Source organism: Garra rufa, chromosome 12, assembly GCF_049309525.1.
Source record: "Garra rufa chromosome 12, GarRuf1.0, whole genome shotgun sequence".
NCBI lineage: Eukaryota > Metazoa > Chordata > Actinopteri > Cypriniformes > Cyprinidae > Garra > Garra rufa.
In genome coordinates this window covers 39,637,768-39,661,107 of record NC_133372.1, presented here as the reverse complement: position 1 = coordinate 39,661,107, position 23,340 = coordinate 39,637,768, and the positions used below count along the sequence as shown (strand labels likewise).

The following is a 23,340-nucleotide window of genomic DNA, read 5'->3' as shown; positions in this document are numbered from 1 at the left end:
GCCAGACTCTCGTCACTCATTGGCCGATATATGCCCCGCCTTATCCCTCTAAATAAACCATAGTGGGCGTGTTCTTTAGATCCCACGATAGCCAATGAGAATCCACGATTGTTGAAGGTGTGTAATATGATTTGGAATGTGGAGATCTTTATTAATATACGAGTACAAGTTTCACCTGACTTTTGTGTTTTAGTAATATTTAACACCATGAGGACGGATGTGAGCTTGAGAAGTAAGGTGATTTAAAAAAAAAAAAATTTAAACAAGTATTTAAATTTAAAACGTCTCCAATTTTCCAGTATAAAAATACATATGTAATGAAGAAATATTTTTTCCCCCATAAAGGCCGTAGAAATTACAATCATCATGAACATTTTCAGTCAAACAGGGGTTATTTTGAGTTATTTGGATAACACTAGGCCCCCCTGTGTAAAGTCCATTCAATATGTCCTGAAAATACGCCCTGTGTTTAACCTCATATCTGAAAATTGGCTGGTTTGTGTGATGAAATGAAACCTGAAAGACTGAAGATTTACATATCATTGACAGATTTACTAAACACCCTGTCAATCATACAATTATTATGTTTTAGTGGATGATAGGAGGTCAGAATTGTTCAACTGACTGATCTGCATTGAAGTGTTGAGGTAGATTATTACTTAAACTAAGTTTGGGGTTTTTTAATGCTTTTGAAAGTCTCATGCTTACAAACAGCACATTTATTTGTTGAAGTCAAAAGTTTACATTTACCTTGCAGAGTCTGCAAAATGTTAGTTATTTTAGCAAAATAAGAGGGATCATACAAAATGCATGTTATTTTTTTTTATCTAGTACTAACCTGAATAAGATATTTCACATAAAAGATGTTTACATATAGTCCACACGAGAATATAAAAGATGAATTTATAAAAATGCCCATGTTCAAAAGTTTACATACACTTGATCCACAGCTTTGTGTGTTTTGTGTTTAGAGATAGTTGTTCATGAGTCTATTGTTTGTCCTGAACAGTTAAACTGCACGCGGTTCTTCAGAAAAATCCTTCAGGTCCCACAAATTCTTTGGTTTTTCAGCATTTTTATGTATTTGAACCCTTTCCAACAATGACTGTATGATTTTGAGAGACTCATATGCAACTATTACAGAAGGTTCAAATGCTTACTAATGCTCCAGAAGGAAACACAATGCATTAAGAGCAGGGGGTGAAAACTTTTGGAATTTGAAAATCAGGGTAAACGTAACTTATTTTGTCTTCTGGGAAACAAGCAAGTACCTTCTGTAGCTTCTGAAGGGCATTACTAAATTAAAATATATATATATTTAGGCAAAATAAGAAAAATGTACACATTTTCATTCCGTTCAAAAGTTTTCACCCCCTGATCTTAATGCATCAGTGAGTGTTTGAACCTTCTGTAATAGTTGCATGAGTCCCTCAGTTGTCCTCAGTGTGAAAAGATGAATCTCAAAATCATACAGTCATTGTTGGAAAGGGTTCAAATACACAAAAATGCTGAAAAACCAAAGAATTTGTGAGACTTGAACGGTCATTCAGGTAACAACACAGTATTTAGAATCAAATGTATGTAAACTTTTGAACAGGGTCATTTTTTTTATAAATTCAGCTATTATTTTCTTTTGTGGACTATATTAAACATCTTTTATGTGAAATATCTTATTCAGGTCAGTACTACATTTTGTATGATCCCTCCTATTCTGAAAAAATAAATAACATTTTGCAGATTCTGCAAGGTGTTTGCACACTTTTAGATAAGTGTTCTTATTGTGAAGCCTCATTTTAGTTGAGCCCTTTATGTCATGTACCAAGACTACTAGAGACTCAGTCAAAATATTTTAATAACAATAAGTGAGCTTATAACGATAATGGTATAACAATTCAGCACCTACAAGATAATGAAAACATACAAATGTATTAAAGCTTCGTTTTTCACAACCTGTACAAATCAGTTTGCATGACTACAGACGGCATGTTGCTTCAAAGTCTTAATTTCCTGACTTTTTTCCACGGCAAAAAAGAAACGTAAAAGCACCATAATATATGCCACTGGTGTCTCTGCACAAAATGGACCCATACTTTCTGTCCTCTCGCCTGGACATACTATTTCTACAAATTCATCTTTAATATTTAATAGACAAAACACATTTTTAAGGTGAACGCTAAAGCTTTGAAATGGATAAATAAAGAAATATTAGGCAAATAACGCAAAGAAACATCTACCGCGCAAAGAAAAATCCAGAGAGGTGTTAATTTGGCAAAACTTTAATGTGAGTGTAAGGTTGAAAGGCAGAGGACAACATAAACGAGTGTCAAAAGGACAAACAAACACTAAACAATGTAAATGAAACGTTCCAAGTCTGATAAATAAACAAAGTTACGTGTTTAGTGCGTCTCTCACCTCTCAATAGTCAATACTCAAATGTTTTAAAGACTCTCAAGAGAGGAAAATGAACAAAATCACTGTATTTCTAACATCTTAATACACTCTGCAAAATAAAGCATGATATTAAATTAATCTGTGCAGTCTGTCCTTGTACAAATCTGTCTAAATGCATTCACGCCTCAAAAATAAGACGACAATCTGACATCTTTTTTCTCTAATGCAACACTCATTTCAAGAAACCACTTTTAGTGTAACGATATCTTAGAATCACGAGCCAGTATTTCTGAAATATCTCAAATACAGTACACGTTTCTTGAGTGAAGAGACCGTAAACCGCCATGCCATTAAAAAGAGATGCTATGTACAGTTGCAGCAGCACTCAAACTTGATCCGGAAACCTTTATACCCACCTCAGTCCCGAAACTAAGAGCAAGTCTTGTACTCATAAAGCCTATGTGCTGATGTAAGACGTCCCGCGGACACTGCGGATATCATATGAGGGAAGCACCTGCACTGAAATGCTCAATGCACAGAATCAAACAGGGCTTACAGTGCTTTTAACAGAACAAACAAACTCGTAATATACCACATCCGAACTCTCCGAAAACACAACAGATCGTTACAGACACTTTCCCCTGCGTGCAAAGGGTTTCCATGTGGATTGGTTTCTTAGACCAAGCGGAGGATTCCTCGTGATGGACGTTTGAATAGTTATAAGACTACTTTGACAGGTAATGGAGTGCCAAACACAAAAACACTGATCTACAACAAGCCTTTTTCATGTCTGAACTGTCCAGAGATGAGGAGAAATGAGGCAAAGTCTCAGACTTGCTTAGATGAGTGTGCTGACCGTAAGCCTGGTGGAGATTTTTTTTTTTTTTGAGCAGTTGCATTTATGTTTTTGTTTATATTTTAACCTATATTAGACACAAAGACGTCATACTGTAACATACTGAGTCCTTCCAGGTCCTTTAGTAACAGGTATCGGAGTGAGGTTTATGCCTTGTATAGTGTGTATGGGTTTTTGGGAGCATTAATTTGCAGCCCATGCCTCCAGGTCTTTCATGTCATCCTCGTCCTCTTCTTCTTTCTTCTTCGCTGCATTTACAAAAGATATTCAAGAACTGCATTTAATACAAGGCCATTTTAAACACATTTGTAGGAGACTAAGGGAGCAATTTGCAGCATCAGAATGACCAGAACTTTTTTAATACACTACTAGTCAAAAGTTTTTGAACAGGAAGATTTTTTTTAGTTTTTTATAGACGCCTCTTCTGCTCACCAAGCCTGCATTTATTTGATCTAAAGTACAACATAAACAGTAAAATGTTGAAATATTTTTTCCTATTTAAAATAACTTTTTTTTAATTCAATATATTATAAAATGTCATTTATTTCTGATTTTCGAAGCTGAATTTTTAGCATTATTACTCCAGTCACACGATTCTTCAGATATCACTCTAATATTATGATTTCCTCCCTCAAAAACATTTATTATTATGTTTAAAACAGCTGAGTACAGTTTTTTGTTTTCTTTGAAGAATAGAAAATTCAGAAGAACATCATTTATCTGAAGTAGAAATCCTTTGTAACAATTGTAACATTTTTGTAACATCTTTATCATCACTTTTGATCAATTTAAAGCATCCTTGCTAAAAAAAAAAAAAAGCTATTCATTTCTATCACTTCCCCCCCCCCCCCCCCCCCCAAAAAATATATATATTATACTGACTCAAAGCTTTTGAATGGTACAGTGTATAATTTTACAAAAGCTTTTTATTTCAGATAAATGCTGATCTTTGGATCTTTCTATTTATCAAAAATTCCAAAAAAAATGTACTCAACTGTTAAATATTGATAATAATAAAAAATGTTTCTTAAACAGCAAATCAACATATTAGAATGATTTCTAAAGGATCATGTGACACTGAAGACTGGAGTAATGGTGCTGAAGATTTAGCTTTGATTACAGAAATAAATAACATTTTAAAATATATTCAAATAAACCGCAATTATTTTAAATAGTAAAAATATTTCACAATATTACAGCTTTTGCTGTATTTTAGAGAAAATAAATGCAGGCTTTGTGAGCAGAAGAGACTTCTTTAAAGAAAACATTAAAAACTTAACTGTTCAAAAACTTTTGACTGTGTCATGATTTAACTAACAGAAACATACTATTAGTAACATGAAGTAACATCCTACTGTTTGAATTTACAATATAATACAAAGATTACGATTTTCTGAAAAAAAAAAAATTTGTTATATTACCTATTCCTTTAGAAAGTATAATGCATTAAAACACATGACAAACTAACCATTACATATAATAATTCAATTTAACTTTGGTTACAAATATTTATAAAAATACATAATGCATCACAACCTATATTATGAATACCTTTAAAATGCATTATACATAAAGGTTAAGTAAAGTGTTACTAGCGATTTCTGAGTGAAAACTGTTTCTACAACAAATTTCTTTCGGCATCGGCTTACACTACCGTTCAAAAGTTTGGGATCAGTAAGACTTGTAATGTTTTTAAAAGAAGTCTCTTATGCTCATCAGGACTGCATTTATTTGATCAAAAATACAGAAAAAAACAGTAATACTGCCAAATGTTGTTACAAAATTGTTATAAAATAATGGGTTTTATTTTAAAATACTTCAAAATATAATTTATTCATGTGATGCAAAGCTGAATTTTCATCAGCTGTTACTCCAGTCTTCAGTGTCACATGATCCTTCAGAAATCATTCTAATATGCTGAATTATTAATATGAAGAATTATCAATGTTGAAAACAGTTGTGCTGCCAAATATTTTTTGGAACCCTTTAGAATTCTTTGATTAATAACAAGTTTAAAAGAACAGCAATTATTCAAAATAATTTTTTAACAATGTAAATCTATGCATTGTATCACTTTGTATTAATTTAACACATCCTTGGTGAATAAAACTATTAATTTCTTTAAAAAAAAAAGAAAGAAAAGAAACATTTACTGACCCCAAACATTTGAGCAGTAGTGTATATTATTAGAAAAGATTTCTATTTTAAATAAACGCTGTTCTTTTGAACTTTTTATTCATCAAAGAATCCTGAAAAAATGTCCAAAAAAATCTGTTTCCAGCATTGATAATAAATCAGTAGCCTATATTAGAATGCTTTCTGAAGGATCATGTGACACTGAATACTGGAGTAATGATGCTAAAAATATTCAGCTTTGATCACAGAAATAAATTAGATTTTTAATGCATATTAAATGTTGTTTTACATTGTAATAATTTCACAATATAGCATTTTTTTCTGTATTTTTGATCAAATAAACGCATTAAAAACGAATTAAAAATACATTACAAATCTGATCCCAAACTTTTGAGCGGTAGTGTATGCAGTTCAAATGCATATGCTGTCTAGAACAAAAACTAAAAAACTACAACTGTCTAAAATAAAACTAGATAATATCAAGAGACTTTCATGTGTGTGAATATATGTGTGTTTAGTACCTGGTCTGGCAGGTAAAGATGTAGAGGGCACGTTTGGCAGTGGTACATTGTCTCCGATCTCCAGAAGATTTTTATCCAACTCTTCCTGCTCCAGCTCCTCTAGTTCAGCTAACAGCTCATCCTAAAACAGAAGAAGAAACACTTTTATTCAGCCAGGCTGCATTAAATTCATCATCAAAAGTGAATACATTTTTCTATTAATTAAAGAATACAGCCTGCTTTCAGCACAACTGTTTTCAACATTTATATAATACAATACAAAAAGTAATAAAAAATGTTTCTTGAGCAACACATTTCTGAGGAATCATGTGACACTGAATTGGAGTAATGATGCTGAAAAATCAGCTTTGACATCACAAGCATATTAAAATACAAAACAGTTATTTTTGGATTGCAATTGCAACAATATATAACAATATCACTGTTTTTACTGTATTTTTGGTCAAATAAATGCTGCCTTTGTGAGTGTTACTGACTTTAAAGGATTAGTTCACTCCAGAATTAAAATCCCCATGTCATCCAAGATGAAAAAAAAAAATTAAGCTGTTTGAGGAAGACATTTCTGGACTTTTCTCCATATAGCAGACTTCAAGGGGGATCAACAGATTAAAGGTCCAAACTGCAGTTTCAATGCAGCTTAAAAGGGCTCTACACAATCCCAGCCCCAGGAATAAGGGTCTTATTTAGCTAAACGATCATTTTCTAAAAAAATAAAAATAAAAAATAAATAAATAAATAAATAAATTAAAATGATATACTGTTTAACCACAAAAGCTTGTCTTGCACTAGCTTGACTACACGCATTATGTATTCACGTTGACATAGGTTGAAGTACTGACCAAGTATTTACAAAGTGAACGTGCAAAGAAAGTCAAACACCCTTTACAAAAAAAGGTAAAACAACAATTTTAGGTTTTTTACCCTACCTTTTTGAACCAAAGTACACAGAGGAAGAACTAACCATAATGCATACGCATCGTAGAGTTAGTGCAAGATGAGCATTTGTGGTTAAAAAGTATATACATTTTTTTATTAGAAAATGACAAATCATTTTGCTAGATAAGACCCTTATTCCTCGGCTGGGATCATGTAGAGCCTTTTGAAACTCCATTGAAACTGCAGTTTGGCCCTTCAACCCATTGATCCCCATTGAAGTCCACTATATGGAGAAAAATCCTGGAATGTTTTCCTCAAAAACTTTAATTTCTTTTCGATTGAAGAAAGAAAGATGAACATCTTGGGTGACATGGGGTGAGTAAATTCTTTGTTCAATGAGGAAGCGGATCTATGATGTTGCTACATGAGCATTTGTAACAAAATGTGATGATATGCCTTCCTGAGCACCTTATAATTAAACAGCGGATGTAAACATCTTGACAATTTTTCAAAAGCTCAGCAGGTGAAGCTTCATCATGGCTCTGAAGTTTGCTTGTGTTAATCTTACCTCATCGAATTCCTCCCCAAACCCAACAGGCTTTGAGATTGCATCTGAAATTTCTTGTGCAAGCTCCTGCTGTTCTGTGATGTCCTGCATAAGTTCGTCCACTTTGTCGATGTCCCTGAACATACAAATGAAGATATATATCCCATGTCAATCACAATAGCTTGCACTAGTACTAATCTTGATTATGACCTTATAAACTCAAAGAGAGTAAAAGCAAAGAAAAGAAGCTACTCACATGTTGTCATGGGCAGCTTTCATAGCCTTGGCAGCAAAGCCCATATTCTTGATGACTTCGGTGTTGGTGTGAGCATTCTCTAGCGCCTCCCGCTGGAACTCGATGGTAGAAAGGGTGCCATCAATCTGAGCTAACTGCTTCTCATAGCGCTTCTTACGCTTCAGGGCCTGCAATGCAGCTTTTTCGAAACAGAAAGAAAGATAAATGGGATTACAGTGCCAAATAACAGAATTTTGGAACCTTCTAAACAAGTACTATATATCATTAAGTGTGATTTTATTTAAAATAGTTAAACAGAACACTTTGTAATTATGAGTTAATTGATTTAATTTACACCCCCCTTCTTTCAATTAGGATTTACCTCAGCAAGCGCTATTCATTCTCAGTCCTCTGCCAGTCCTGCTGTTAACCAGTGTGGTTTGAGCACTATATTTTATAGTTTTGAGCAGCAAATCAGCATATTAGAACAATTTCTGAAGGATCATGTAACACTGAAGACTGGAGTAATGATGCTAAAAATTCAACAATGATCACAAGAATAAATTACATTTTAAAATATATTCAAATAGAAAGCAGTTATTTTAAATACTAAAAATATTTCAAAATTGTACTGTTTGTGCTGTACTTTGGATCAATTAAATGCAGGCTTGGTAAGCAAAAGAGACTTCTTTAAAAACATTAAAAATCTTACGGTTCAAAAAGTTTTGACTGGTAGTGTACCTAAACATGTTGCATTTTTACTTACTACAGATTTTAATTTTAAACACTGACAAAACAATGATTTGAGTTGTCAATTTACATGCAGAGGATAAAACAGCAGCTGTGTTTGAGCAATGTATGGAATGTAACCTCAATCTATCAGGTTTACAATACAATAAAACGCTCAACAGACTCTTACGTCATGTGCACGTTCAAAGGAGGCATTCTAAAGACATCACCTGACACAAAGGTCATGCACATTAAACACTTTTTCCATGAAGTCACTGGAATGGCAAACTATGACAAAACATCAGTCCAGCACCCCTAGCAGTCAGCGCCGTAATCCGTCGTGTCCTAGCAGCCCTCATAGGATAATCAGATCAATTATTGATTACCTCTGTTCTGGGGACTTTAAATGTGGAGTTGTATTACAGGCCTCACAACCTAGACGGCTCCTTAATGTGGTCCTTATGTTGCCCTGAAATTATTTATGGAGCTGTTTCTGGATTTGGACAACTCTAGTAGGATCGATGGGATAGAAAAAACAGACTTACAAATATACTTTTCATAACTGGATTACATCATAATATTTGCAAGGCCTGGAAGTGGCACTCAGTGGAAAGCATGACAAAGCAGGATTTAAAACAACAAGTTTTTTCCAGGTTTTGAGCAGATGGGCAGTTTGAACAGTCAAATACAGAACGAAAAAGTAGAGAGGATTATTTAACACTTCAGAGAATGCCAAATTAAGAAAAAACAACAACAATCATTTAAAAAAAAAGAAGCATTTTTTCTTATTTTGTGTTTTTATGTTTAAAAGTGTTTTTAAGTATATCTTATCACTGTTAGTTTTGACTTGTGAACATACAATTTTGCTAAAATTCCTAAAAGATTAATGATGTTATTTAGAGAAAATATAATAGTTGAATTTATAAAATGACCCCGTTCAAAAGTTTACATACACTTGATTCATTTCTTAATACTGTGTTGTTACCTGAATGATCCATACTTTGTTAAGTGATGGTTGTTCATTGGTCCCTTGTTTGTCCTAAACAGTTAAACTGCCCACTATTCTCACATAAAAGACGTTTACATATAGTCCACAAGAAAAAATAATAGTTGAATTAATAAAAATTACCCTGTAATTTTTCAAAAGTTTACATACACTTGATTCTTAATACTGGGTTGTTACCTGAATGATGTTACCTGAAAGCCCCACTAATTCTTTGGTTTTTAAGCATTTTTGTGTATTTGAACCCTTTCCAACAATGACTGTATGATTTTCAGATCCATCTTTTCACACTGAAGACAACTGAGGGACTCATATGCAACTATTACAGAAGGTTCAAACACTCACTGATGCTCAAGAAGGAAACACAATGCATTATGAGCCAGGGGTGAAAACTTTTGAACGTAATAAAAAATATCAGCCTAAATATCAGATTTTATTTTTCTCATTTAGCACTGCCCTTCAGAAGCTACAGAAGATACTTACACGTTCCCCAAAAGACAAAATAAATTCAATTAAATTTACCCTGATCTTCTGGCTCTTAATGCATCGTGTTTCCTTCTGAAGTATCAGTGAGCATTTGAACCTTCAGTAATAGTTGCTCAGTCCCTCAGTATGAAAAGAGGTATCGCAAAATCATACAGTCCTTGTTGGAAAGGGTTCAAATACACAAAAATGCTGAAAAATCTAACAATTTGTAGGACCTGAAGGATTTTTCTGAAGAACAGCAGGCAGTTTAACTGTTAAGGACAAACAAGGGACTCATGAACAACTATCACAAAACAAAACAAAAAGAAAACCGCTGTGGATCATTCAGGTAACCGCACAGTATTAAGAATCAAGTGTATGTAAACTTTTGAACATGGTAATAATAGTAATGGTTATAAATGCAACTATTATTTTCTCTTATGGACTATATGTAAACATCTTTAATGTGAAACATCGTATTCAGGTCAGTACTTAATAAAAAACAACATGCATTTTGTATGATTCTTCTCATTTTGCTAAAATAATAACATTTTGCAGATTCTGCAAGGTGTATGTAAACTTTTGACCTCAACTCCACATGTTTGTCATTACCATGGGTAGCAGGGTAGGTCAAATGTGAACTGATGGAGAGCTACAACATTTTATCTGTCTATCCCAAGCATCCCAAAAGAATTAATCCGATTATAAAGCAAATTGATCGCTTTATAGATAATTCCATATCAATTTTGTGTATGACAGCTCTTAGCTTGTGTTTTAGTAAAAGTCTACCCCTGTAAATTTGTCCATTAATTATATTATTTCACTTCCAACACACGTTTTAATACATTTCTTTGAATAACAGATCGACATAAAATAACGCCAAGTTAAACCCCAGTGCCAACCTAACCTGAGTTAACCAGCTAATCTATGCCAGGTAAATTACCTCAGCTCATCGCTCACCTCTTTTGTTCTTCGTGCCGTTTCTCTTGGCTGTCACAAGCTCCTGTTCGATCTTCTTCTCGAGGAATTCTTGTTTCTTGGTCAACATTTCTTCTGTTTCTCGAAGTCGCTGGATAGCCTCTTGGGGGCTTGCAGATTTACCCCCTTTGCCACTGCTACCAAACAGCTTCCCAAACAAAGACATCTTGCCCTCGGGACGACAAGCAAGGACTGATATTAGACTGGTTATTGACTACTAGTCTAGACAGGTCACCTCAGTGTGGCTTCTATCTGTCACCAACCCAACAGGCTTGTTGTTGTTTTCACTGCTTCCTCCTCTCTAACCCAGGCCGCATGACATCATCACGTCACAGGAACATGACTCGCGTCATGACGCATAGAGCGTCTCCACTCTGCTGGTTGTAAGAAAAACATCATATTATACAGTTATTAATATTACCAGGGGGGTTCGATAGACATAAAATAAATTTTGATAAATTTTATTAAATGTAATTAATTTTAAACTATAATGTAAGGTTTTATAACCGTGAATACAAAATTGCTATTAGACAACGTATTTAATATTTATTATTATTATTATTATTATTATAGGTCGTAAGTATATATAAACATTAAACAAGCTGCAACAAACCCGTCAATCCGGGCACTGCTACAAAATAAAAGCCCCTTCTAATTTAAAGACATGGTGTTTAAGCAAATATTCGTGACCTTGTGCCACAAAACCAGTCATAAGGGTAATTTTTTTTGAAAATGAGATTCATTTATGCTGAATAAATAAGCTTTCCATTGATGTATGGTTTGTTAGGATAGGACAATATTTGGCCGAGATACAACTATATCAAAAACTAAATCTGAGGGTGCAAAAAATCTAAATATTGAGAAAATCATCTAATTTCTTAGCAATCCATATTACTAATCAAAAATTACATTTTGATATATTTACGGTAGGAAATTTACTAAATATCTTCATGGAACATGATTTTTTTTTATATATCCTAAAATGATTTTTGGCATAAGAAAACCTATACAATATATTTTTGGCTATTGCTAAATATACTGGTTTTGTGGTCCAGGGTCACATTTAATAATAATTAATTTATATAAACAATGAATGGCATTGTTTAAAAGCAATTAATGAAAATAATAACATTATTGTTCAACACAGTTAATCCAAGCAGCATAAGGGAGAAGAGAATAATGAAATATTTTGTATTTAATAAATATGATAATAATAAATCATGTTTGAATGGTACAAAACTTAAAACAACTTTTATAAATCTGCATTTATGTAATTCAAACTTATATAATTCAAAAATCAATACACAAAAATTAAACTTTTTTATTTAGAAATGTTCATGGTTAATGTAGATTTTGTATCATTAAACTGAAGTGATTGGTTTAGTTCCAGCTTTTTTTCTTTTTTTTATTGCAGTTTTTAGAACAAGGAACACAGGGCAATAACATGAATTATACTGAAACAAAAACAATAATAAACAAAAAACTATGAACCAATTAAATAAAACAGGGAAAGCACTACGAAAATCTCATGTCCGTAAGCAAGTACAAATTATTCAATGTATAGATTTAAAGCTTTAAAATAATTTGCAGGCTTTTACGCTTTGTTATTTCTTGTTTCTTTTAACATATACAGGTAGTGACCTATTTCTATTTTAAAATGAGTAAAATTAGTTTTTTTCACTGCCCAATTACATTTGTGAATAAAGAATAAAACACACACACACACACACACACACACACACACACACACACACACACACATATATATATATATATATATATATATATATATATATATATAACATATTTTTATTTGAGTTTCTTTGAATTCAATATTAGTACTTTGTTTAACAAAATAAATAAATAAAAAATATACCTAAATAATTTTGGATAAATACAATCAATAAAAGAAATGGACAATACTCTTGTTTTCCTCTTTACAGAAAACACACTTCTTCTTCTTCAAAACTTTGCAATTACCTGTAAAATAAATATGATGAACAATATTAAATGATACCTTTCTCATTTTATTTGTGATACAAAAACGTCTGGAGATCTTAGAGGTCTCTTTCCAGCTGACATCTTGAAATTATGATCTCCAAAAACCTGTGGCTAAAGGAACACTGAACATTTGGCAAATCATTTTAAGATAATTATTATTAAATTGTTATTATTTTATATTTATACCTACCAGTTTAAGACTAAAATCTTTTTTTTTTTTTTGGTATTTATTTATAATTATATTTATTTATTTAATGTTATTTATTTATTTATTTTGTCTGTATCATTTCCTAAGAACTTCCTAAATTCTGAGGGAATAGCATTAACTAACATCATATACTCCTTGCCAGGTATATAAAAGGAATATTTCACTAAAAACTCATAAGTAAGCACATGACATTACTATTCAAAAGTTGTGAAACCATTTTTTCTAAACAAATTAACAAAAAAAAGAGATTTATTTTGGTGTGTAATGTATTTATTATTCCAAATTAAGCATTTGTGAGGGGAAAATTGTGTTTGTATATAATCATCTATGATAGGCTCAATTCCAGCTGACAGTGTAATGATTGACATGTTTGCCAGCCAATAAGATTGTACGCTGGCCTATGACGTATATTCCGGCGAACGTACGTACAGGCCTTGCTCTCGCCCTTCATCAGCGCGAACTGCAGCATTTGACGGACGCGAGATACAAATTTGCACGAAAAAATGGTTGCCTATTGGAGACAAGCAGGGCTGAGGTACTACAATGATAATTAACAACATAAAAGGCTATGTAGTTGTTATTTTATCTGTTGTACGTTGTAATTTGTGAGCTATGTATGTACTGTACAGTTGGTTTGGCCTTGTTCTGTGTAACGATAGCTATGAATTTGACTGTAGTTAGCGTCATGTTGAATTTGACTCACAGTGGACATAAACGAGTTTTTCAGTACCTTAATATTTATCTTGTCGTTTCAGTTACATCAGGTACTCAGCTGTCTGCGCCAGGGTCGTGAGGGCAGCACTGAAGCCACAGTTGAAAGCTGAGGCGATTAAAAACGCAGAAACCAATGTGAAGGTCACTAAAGTGAAGGCTTTTTAATGTGAGTTAAACTTTCAGCTGTTTGTCTGAACTGTACTGCACTCGTTGTTGTTGTTAATGTGTTGTTTTATTAACTGTCTTTTCTGCTTTTTTTTGCAGGATATGTTATTACCCACATCTCCACATACATTCTCAATCGGATTTACAAGATCTACAGTTATGATGATTGAATGGAAATAGCCCTGTTCTTTTGATAATAAATTATGAAGAGTCTCAAACTAAAACTGCCTTCACTTGGTGTTTTTATTCTGAAGAGTTTTCTGTTTAGCAGGTGTTCATTAGGCAAACTGGTTGTATTGTTAATATATCAGATCAGTTTACTAGTTTAAAGGAGTTGTTCGATTTCAGAACAAAACATTTTTACAGATAATTTACAGATAACTCACCTCCTTGTCATCCAAGATGTTCATGTCTTTCTTTCTTCAGTCGTAAGGAATTGTTTTTTTTGAGGAAAATATTTCAGGATTTCTCTCCAAATAGTGGATTCACTAGATAAGACCCTTCTTCCTCGGCTGGGATCATTTAGAGCCCTTTGAAGCTGCATTTAATTGTAATAATCCAGTGAGATTTCTGTTTGCACAAGTGTTCCTAGGACAAAAGCTGCTTTGAACGCAAATGATTGTCGTGCTAAATGTTGATTTAATTTAGTTAATTGATAATGTATTTATGAATTTATTTTTTACAGCAAATGCCTATAATTTTTAACAGTACTGTAACTTTGCAGGTAGGTTTCTAGAAGCATCTTGGAGACGTTGCCACAGTTCTTCTGGATTTAGTCTCAGTTTGTTCTGTTTCTTCATGTCATTCAGACAGACTGGATGATGAGACCTGATCTCTGTGTGGAGCACTGGCTGTTGTCAGAATCCTTGTGCAAACAAAAATCTCACTGGGTTATTACATTTAATGGCAAAATGAATGTTTGGAAATGTAAACTAATATTTCCTACTGACACACTACAGCAAAAGATAGAAATGACTTAAAACCATGTTGTGGTGTTGAAAATTGTAGTGGCCTAAAACTTTTATTTTACATGAACAAAACGGCAAGATTTTCAAAGATTAATGTATTTATTATATTCAAATATGTACAGTGTTACATAAAACTCCTTAGACTCACAAATTGAATAGTTTTATCTCTGTTTCATACTGATATCCAGAAAAAGTGTTATTTTTAGTTGAATACATTTTGCAAGAAAATGGGTGTGTATGACATACAGTAAATTACAATCAATTCTTAGCATTATAAATGCTCAAGTTCAATGCAGATGCATCAAATATATTCTGAAACAGTTGCTGATTATAAAATAATTTTATTTTTTATGCTCTTAAAAAAGAATAAGCAAACTTAACAAAAAACAGAAATGTAGCATTTTTGAATATTGAAAACAAATAATGACAGGATAATTTAGGCCTCTATATAGCACTATTACACCACACGAAAGAAAAAGGTTTTGACTATATCTGTTTTTCCCCCTATATTTTTCTCAAGATATATAGATTTGCATTATTACAGAACATACATAAATTGCTACACATCAATACAGATACATATTTTAACAAATATATACAGTCAAACCAAAAATTATTCAGACACCAGATCACCAGATAAGAATTCTTCATACAGTGGATTACCAATAAAATAAACATTTGGGACCAAAATTATTCAGACACTTTGACCTGACAATGTTTTGCTTAAAATGTTTTTTCTTTAATTGCTAATCTGACCTTTTTACACCATAGACTGAACAAAATTAGGCATTGCTTGGTAATTGGTCTACAAAGTATTGATAGTCAAACTAACAGTTGTCTGAATAATTTTTGGTTGATTTTAATCCATTACATACCTTTCTAACAAAGATAACTGACATTGTCAAGATTAATTTGTTCTGACACAGTTTAATTCTGTCATATTTTATTACCATTTTCAAAACTATAGTGGATAAACTACGATAATGTGAGAAATGTTGAAGGTGTTCTGAATAAATTTTGGTTTGACTGTAGATACAGAGATAGATAGGTAAAGAGAGAAAAAGATCAAATAAGCTTTACAATAAACTATACATTACCGCTCAGAAGTCTGGGGTCAATGAGATTGTTTCTTTAAAGGAATGAATATTTTTATTTGATAAGGATGCATTATGTTGATACAACAATTTAGAATGTTAAGAAAAAAATACATTTTAAGTAAACTTGTTTTTATTTTTAAAATTGTTTTCAAAATTGATAATAATAGAAATTAGTTTTTCTGAAAGTTCAGCTTTCTATCACAGGGATAAATTATATTTCATAATATATATTATAAATAATATTCACAATATTACTGTTTCACTATATTTTGATTACATAAATGCAGCCTCAATGAGACTTTCAAAAACATATCGACCCCAAATTTTTAGAAAATATATAGCAAAGATTAGAAAATTATATTTGGATTTTGAATATATTCTATGTTAACTTTTTTTCCTGGAGGTCAGAAATATTTCACATTTTGCTATGAACCATGTCTCCAAATAGTATGTAAACACTTAAGGCACATTGTCACTGAATTACATCAAATATAATAAAAGTTTCATTTACTTTAAGAAAAGCACACCTTTCAAGCTAAACATTTTTTAACGCAGTGTAATTCACATATGTCACTCTGGACCACAAAACCACTCTTAAGTAGCATGGGTATATGTGTAGCAATAGGCAAAAATACATTGTATGGGTCAAAATGATTGATTCTTCTTTTATGCCAAAAATCAGGATATTAAAGGATGAGTAAACATTGTGTTCCATGAAGACATTTTGCTAATTTTCTACCGTAAATATCTAAAAAACTTTTTTATACTTAATATGAACAACTTTAACGGCGATTTTCTCAATATTTAGAATTTTTTTGCACCCTCAGATTCCAGATTTTTAAATAGTTATATCTCGGACAAATATTGTCCTATTGTCCTCACAAACCATACATCAATGGAATGCTTATTTATTCAGCTTACAGAAGATGTATAAATCTCAATTTTTAATGACCCTTATGACTGGTTTTGTGGGCCAGGGTCACACATTGATTTGAACTGCATCGTAAGTGTCCAAAAACTTTTTGGGGCCACTAAATGTTCCCACTTGTCACAAAATCAGATCCTGCTATATTCACTAAAACCCACGCATTATTCACTGACAGAAGTTTCAGTGACCACCTCAGTCGTAATCTCCACTCGAGTGCTGTGTGCTGTTGATGACAGACCCTCCTCTTCTGTCACTTCATCTTCTGCGTCGTAATCCATGTCGGCGGTTGCATCCTGATATTGCTGGTACTCCGAAACCAAATCATTGAGGTTGCTCTCGGCCTCGCTGAACTCCAGCTCATCCATGCCCTCCCCTGTGTACCAATGCAGGAAGGCCTTGCGTCGAAACATGAGCATGAACTGCTCTCCAATGCGCTTGAATATCTCCTGGATGGCGGTGTTGTTTCCGATGAAGGTGGAGGCCATTTTGAGGCCTCGTGGCGGGATGTCGCAAACGGCCACTTTGACATTGTGAGGGATCCAGTCTACGAAGTAATTGCTGTTCTTCTGTTGAATGGCTAGCATCTGCTCGTCAACCTCTTTAGTAGACATGCGGCCACGAAAAATGCCAGCCACTGTCAGATAGCGCCCTCGACGTGGGTCGCACGCTGTCATCATATTTCGGGGATCAAACATCTGCTGGGTGAGCTCAGGCACCGTAAGGGCACGGTATTGTTGGCTACCACGTGCCGTGAGAGGAGCGAAGCCAGGCATGAAGAAATGAAGACGAGGGAAGGGCACCATATTGACGGCCAGCTTCCGAAGGTCAGCGTTTAGCTGACCCGGAAAGCGGAGGGAGGTCGTCACCCCGCTCATGGTGAGAGACACCAAGTGGTTGAGATCTCCATAAGTTGGCGTTGTGAGCTTAAGAGTGCGGAAGCAGATATCGTACAGCGCTTCGTTATCAATGCAAAACGTCTCGTCTGTATTCTCAATCAGCTGGTGGATCGACAGGGTGGCGTTATACGGCTCGACTACCGTATCGGAGACTTTTGGCGAGGGCATTATGCTGAAACTATTCATGATGCGGTCGGGATACTCTTCTCGGATCTTATTGATAATCAGGGTACCCATTCCCGAACCGGTACCACCGCCCAGAGAGTGGACGAACTGGAAGCCCTGCAGGCAGTCGCAGCTCTCGGCTTCATTACGAACGCGATCCACGACCTGCTCCACAAGTTCTGCACCCTCAGTATAGTGACCTTTAGCCCAGTTATTGCCAGCTCCAGAATTGCCTTTATATTTATAAAGAGAAAACAGCATCAGGAATGATGGCATATGAGTGGAATTGTGTCATGAATCAACTCTTCTGTCAACCAATCAGAATTCAGAGTTTAAGTTTGGGTTCGCTCACAACTAAAGATGATAACTTTAACTGTAACTATAAAGTTTTAATAATAGTAAAGTCCACACCTTAACAATATAATTTTTTCTAACTGTTGAATGATAAAAAGCATTGACAGTCAATAATGGTGTGTGCACACCAAAAGCGAAGCGAATATTTGCATTGCGTTACTCGCTCTAGATTAATCGCTGGATGTCGTGTCACTCCCGTGAATAACGGGATAATGGCTTGAGTTGAATTTTTTTAACTTGCGCGGAAGATGCAATTGAGGTGAATATTACATGTTCGTGGCGAATGCATCACCCAATTTGCCTAATTTGCGTTGCCCAAAACAATTCGCATCAATTTGTGTCTTTGTGTTGACTGCCACAAATAAAAGCATCACGTAATGTCAAACTGTCAAACTGTCAAACTGGAAGTGTCAGTTCTTTGCTGATTGGCTTGAGCAACAAGGCTACATGAGAATTTTCCACTCGAATTGAAATTTTTCAACTTGCGTGAAAGACGTGATTGAGGCGAATATCATGAGTTCAAGTGCCAACACAGACGTCAGCCAATCAGATCATCATATGCAAATACCCTAGCACCGATGATAGCCAATCGTGTTCATGCAACACCAGAAAAGTAATGTGATTGACTGTTGTCACTATGATGGTTGCATCAGCACCAAGCTTCAGATGCGCCCTTCCTCAACTGTCGATGCCAGCGGCCCATGTGAACGTACCGTATCATGCTTTCTATGCAACTTGTTGTACGGCATGAATTTGCTGTGCATTTGCATTAACTTTGTATGTACTTTACTCGCGCAAATAATGAAATTCGCTTTTGTTGTGCACACCCTGAAAGAAACCATTAGACTTTTAAGAGAAAATGCATTTAAAGCTGCAGACACATTATTGTGCACTAGTGTGGATGCTAACATATATTCATTGTTCATGTATTCATGTATATTGATTCATGGACAGGAATTTAAAAAAAAATGTAATCCATCCATTACATGCACACATTTGGCTGACACCTTTATCTAAAACAACCTCACAATGCACACATGGTATGCATTTTTTATTTTGATGCACTCTCTGGGAATCAAATTTATGACCACTGATAGTGTAATGTGCTACTGTTTGAGCTGCTTATTGTGGAATTAGGTTCTAAATAATGTCATATAAACACTATATTGCATATTTTATCATGACATGACATGTTTAAAAATAAAAGGTCTTAATTGGCATATATGGTTTCATTAAGAACCTTTAACATTCATAGAAGCTTTCCATTCCACAACAGCTTTCTTTTTATGTTGTTAACATTAAGAAAAAAAAAATTCTTTTAAGAACTGAACGGTTCACAAGGTTCTTTGTGGTTCTTCTGTGGCAACACTGCAAAAAAAATCCCCCTTTTGGAGGCGTTATTTTTAAGAGAGTATGCTTCAGAAGTGAGAAAAGCAACCCTATTTATAGTTTATAGAAGTCAACTCATGTGGTACCTAAATTAAATGCACCTAAATTGCTGGCTCACCGTGTATAAAGTTATCCGGTCTGAAGAGCTGTCCTATGTGACTGCCCCTCACGCTGTCCATAGTCCCCGGCTCCAGGTCCACTAACAATGCTCTTGGAACATATTTGCCACCTGAGAGGCAATGAAACACCTCAGTCACTCAGAATTTTGTATAGGAAGTTACTGTGATCCTCAACTCCAAGACTGCACATTACTTTAATCACAATATATAACTCACAATGAGTTACACACACATATACAGCCAAGCCCGAAATTATTCATACCCCTGGCAAATTCTGACTTAAGGTTACTTTTATTCAACCAGCAAGTTTTTTTTTTTTTTTTTTTGACCGGAAATGACACAGGCTTCTCCCAAAAGATAATAAGACGATGTACAAGAGGCATCATTGTGGAAAATAATATTTTTCAGCTTTTATTTGCATTTGAACAAAAAGTGGCATGTCCAAAATGATTCATACCCTTTGCAAACTGTCACAGTCTATGGGAAAATCCTAAGGTCTATACCATTCCAAATATTCCAAGCTGTTCTAAAGCATCCTAATTAGCCTGATTTATTGGGAACAGCTGTTTTAATCAACTCAACAGGTGAAAAACAGAAGCTCTCTGCTGTTGGTTTGTGGACAGTCATGGCTAAGACAAAAGACCATATCTAAAAGTTTTGAAGTTCCAGTGGCTACAGTGCAAAGTATTATTAAAAAATACAAGACGTTTCGCACTGTTAGAAATCTCAGAGGACGTGGTCGGAAGCCAAAAGTGACACCTGTGCTGGCCAGGAGGATAGTGAGAGGGGTAAAACAGAATCCAAGGATCACCACCAAGGCCATCCTGATGAATCTGGGCTCTGCTGGTGGCAGCATCTCAAGGCAGACAGTCCAACAGACACTGCACATCGCTGGGTTCCACAGACGTAGACCAAGGAGGACACCACTTCTCCAGATAAGGCACACAAATGGCCGCTTGGCCTTTGCAAATGCTCATCTGGACAAAGAAGAAGACTTCTGGTCTTCTGTTTTATGGTCAGATGAAACAAAAATTTAATTGTTTGGCCACAATGATGTAGCCTTCATTTGGCGTAAAAAAGGAGAAGCCTTCAACCCTAAGAACACCATCCACACTGTCAAACATGGTAGTGGGAACCTAATGTTTTGGGGGTGTTTTTCAGCCGGTGGACCAGGGAACCTAATCACAGTAAAGGGCACCATGAAAAAGGAGCAATACATCAAAATTCTCAACAACAACAACAACAGGCAGTTTGCAGAGAAACTTGGCATTGGGCACTAGTGGACATTTCAGCACGACAACGACCCAAAACACACAGCAAAAGTGGTGAAGAAATGGTTAGCAGACAAAACATTAACGTTTTGCAGTGGCCCAGCCAGAGTCCTGACTTAAATCCAATTGGGAATCTGTGGAGGGAGCTAAAGATCAGGGTGATGGCAAAAATACCAGTGGAGACATGCAAAAAGCTGGTCTGCAATTATAGGAAGCGTTTGACTGCTGTGATAGCCAAAAAAAGGCTTTTCTATTGATTATTGAGAAGGGTGTGAATAATTTTGGACATGCCACTTTTTGTTCAAATGTATATAAAAGATGAGTAATATTTTTTTTTTTTCACAATGATGCCTCTTGTACATCGTCTTATTATCTTTTGGGAGAAGCCTGTGTCATTTCCGGCCAAAAAAAAAAAAAAAAACTTGCTGGTTGAATAAAAGTAACTTGAAGTCAGAATTTGCCAGGGGTATGAATAATTTATATAATTTATATATAAACATTTTTCTAAATACCCCAAATTCAACCCAATACAGAATACAATCTTATACATGTAATATATTACATAATATAGATATTTATTTAGGTTCTAAAAATGAATAAATGTCATTTGTGGGAATTCCAGGGGTTTGTGGGGAGTTGATGAAAAGCGAATAATAAAATAAATAAATAAATAAATGGGGCTACATGACAAGATAATTACAATATAGCTTAGTCTGCATTTCAAATTTCAGGGGGTACCTCAAGTAAACATTTGATATCTAGGGGGTTTAGCAGAAAAAAAAAATTGATAGCCACTGTATAGAAACAGAAACCATGAATGTAATGTGTAGGTCTGCATACCATGCGCTTCGTTAAAGTAAACATTGATCCTCTCCAGCTGAAGGTCCATATCGCCCTCATACGCTCCTGCTCGGTTAATACCATGTTCATCACTGATCACCTCCCAGAACTGCAAACAAATGGAAACATTTTTCAGCTTAAAAATGAGTCGCCGTATTTTCTCCCATGCACTCTTTCTCAGAAAGGTACAAAGCTGTCACTGGGGTGGTTTTCAAAAGGTACACTTTTGTACCCATTAGGTTCTAATAAGGACACTTTAAGTACTAATATGAACTGTTAAGGTACCAAAATGGACTCTTTAGGTACAAACATGTACCTTTTGAAAAGGTACCACCCCAATAACAGCTTTTGTACCTTTATTTCTAAACATGTGTGAATCTTTAGTACTGAATGAATGACAAAAAAGCTGTCATTTTCAACACACAGAGCCTCAAATAACTGACTTATCTGTTAAGTTTAAGTGACTTGCAAGTGTTCATCCGGTCCGGATGCCATTCAGTTCTGACCACAATTCTACTGCATCTATCACTCAGAAGTTCACAGGCCGCTGAGCTCATTTCCATGATAAAGAAGGCCCACCCCATCAGAGGAGGCTCTGTGTCTCTTATCTTACAGTAGACCACACTAGGGTGAACACCCTTGACCGCACGTATCATAATTTTAAATATTTATTCAGTTTAAAAACTCATTTCATACTCCAAACATAATAGTAAAGACGTTTTTGCTATTGCTTTTAAATGAAATGCACATTACCACAATATTTATCTAATAGCAGTATGCAGTTTAAAATGACAGCAAACTCCAAAAATGATTATAATAATGATAATAAAAGAAATGCATGTTAAACAAGTGAACAAATAAACTACTAACAAATACTCATAATCAAGAAATGCATGTATTTGCCTGTTCAGAATCTCTTGCCTGAATCAAGTTGAGCTTAACATAATAATGCAGTTATTAATCATAAAAAAACAAAACAAAAAAAACACCACTGCACCTTTGAGCCGATCTGATTCCCACACTGTCCGATCTGTAGATGAACAATCTCACGCATAATGGTAGATTTGGCACGTTAAAAGCACAGGAATAGCCTTGACCGTGAGTCTGAGGTGCCCACTGTGTGTGTAATTCCACTAATGACATCATCAAGAGGGAGTCACCCATATGTCACATAACGTACTAGTCAGTGTGACGCCGAATTTGCAAGCTAGTACAAGAGACTACCACATTTCAATGAAGAACAACAAAGTTGTAGAGTTAAAGTTTAGCACGCTATGAATGACCAAACTGATGATGTTTATGAAGAATTTAATAGTGGTTTAAATATTTGAATATTTAAAATTCAAAAAGCCTATCATCATGAGTTTGGATCAGTCACCGTCTCTCTGGCATGCATGATAAGAGTCTTGTAGGCCCTATCTGTCGCAGTGCAGTGACACAGGCTGTCCGAAAGACAGACAGACCACATACTCATTGTCTAAGTGTTTC

The 23,340-nt window shown here is 34.6% G+C and overlaps 3 protein-coding genes across 3 annotated transcripts; 1 reads left to right on the top strand and 2 right to left on the bottom strand.

Annotated features, from left to right (window-relative positions):
• Positions 1-1,834: 1,834 nt before the first annotated feature.
• chmp4ba (charged multivesicular body protein 4Ba) lies at positions 1,835-11,066 on the bottom strand. Its single transcript, XM_073851541.1, has 5 exons — positions 10,720-11,066; positions 7,584-7,761; positions 7,349-7,463; positions 5,905-6,025; positions 1,835-3,495 (listed from the first exon to the last, which is right to left on the bottom strand). The coding sequence occupies exons 1-5, from the start codon at positions 10,901-10,903 to the stop codon at positions 3,431-3,433; spliced, it is 663 nt and encodes a 220-aa protein (XP_073707642.1). The 5' UTR covers positions 10,904-11,066; the 3' UTR covers positions 1,835-3,430.
• Positions 11,067-13,332: 2,266 nt separating this feature from the next.
• Positions 13,333-14,049, top strand: atp5f1e (ATP synthase F1 subunit epsilon). The gene is made up of 3 exons (XM_073852670.1): positions 13,333-13,481; positions 13,702-13,826; positions 13,925-14,049. The coding sequence occupies exons 1-2, from the start codon at positions 13,450-13,452 to the stop codon at positions 13,823-13,825; spliced, it is 156 nt and encodes a 51-aa protein (XP_073708771.1). The 5' UTR covers positions 13,333-13,449; the 3' UTR covers position 13,826; positions 13,925-14,049.
• Positions 14,050-15,012: 963 nt separating this feature from the next.
• Positions 15,013-22,972, bottom strand: tubb1 (tubulin, beta 1 class VI). The gene is made up of 4 exons (XM_073851290.1): positions 22,850-22,972; positions 21,853-21,961; positions 19,741-19,851; positions 15,013-18,112 (listed from the first exon to the last, which is right to left on the bottom strand). Exons 1-4 carry the CDS (start codon positions 22,904-22,906, stop codon positions 16,980-16,982), a joined length of 1,410 nt encoding a protein of 469 aa, XP_073707391.1. The 5' UTR covers positions 22,907-22,972; the 3' UTR covers positions 15,013-16,979.
• Positions 22,973-23,340: the final 368 nt, after the last annotated feature.

Excerpts from the sequence above, each read along its gene's own strand:
- atp5f1e (XM_073852670.1), top strand. The coding sequence starts at position 13,450 with ATGGTTGCCTATTGGAGACAAGCAGGGCTGAG. Across the intron at positions 13,482-13,701 it reads TGGAGACAAGCAGGGCTGAG|TTACATCAGGTACTCAGCTG; the intron begins GTACTACAATGA and ends TTGTCGTTTCAG.
- chmp4ba (XM_073851541.1), bottom strand. The coding sequence starts at position 10,903 with ATGTCTTTGTTTGGGAAGCTGTTTGGTAGCAGTGGCAAAGGGGGTAAA. Across the intron at positions 7,464-7,583 it reads AAAGCTGCCCATGACAACAT|GGACATCGACAAAGTGGACG; the intron begins GTGAGTAGCTTC and ends TTGTATGTTCAG. Across the intron at positions 6,026-7,348 it reads TTGGGGAGGAATTCGATGAG|GATGAGCTGTTAGCTGAACT; the intron begins GTAAGATTAACA and ends CTTCTGTTTTAG.
- tubb1 (XM_073851290.1), bottom strand. The coding sequence starts at position 22,906 with ATGCGTGAGATTGTTCATCTACAGATCGGACAGTGTGGGAATCAGATC. Across the intron at positions 21,962-22,849 it reads GGAATCAGATCGGCTCAAAG|TTCTGGGAGGTGATCAGTGA; the intron begins GTGCAGTGGTGT and ends ATTTGTTTGCAG. Across the intron at positions 18,113-19,740 it reads ACCGGATAACTTTATACACG|GCAATTCTGGAGCTGGCAAT; the intron begins GTGAGCCAGCAA and ends ATAAATATAAAG.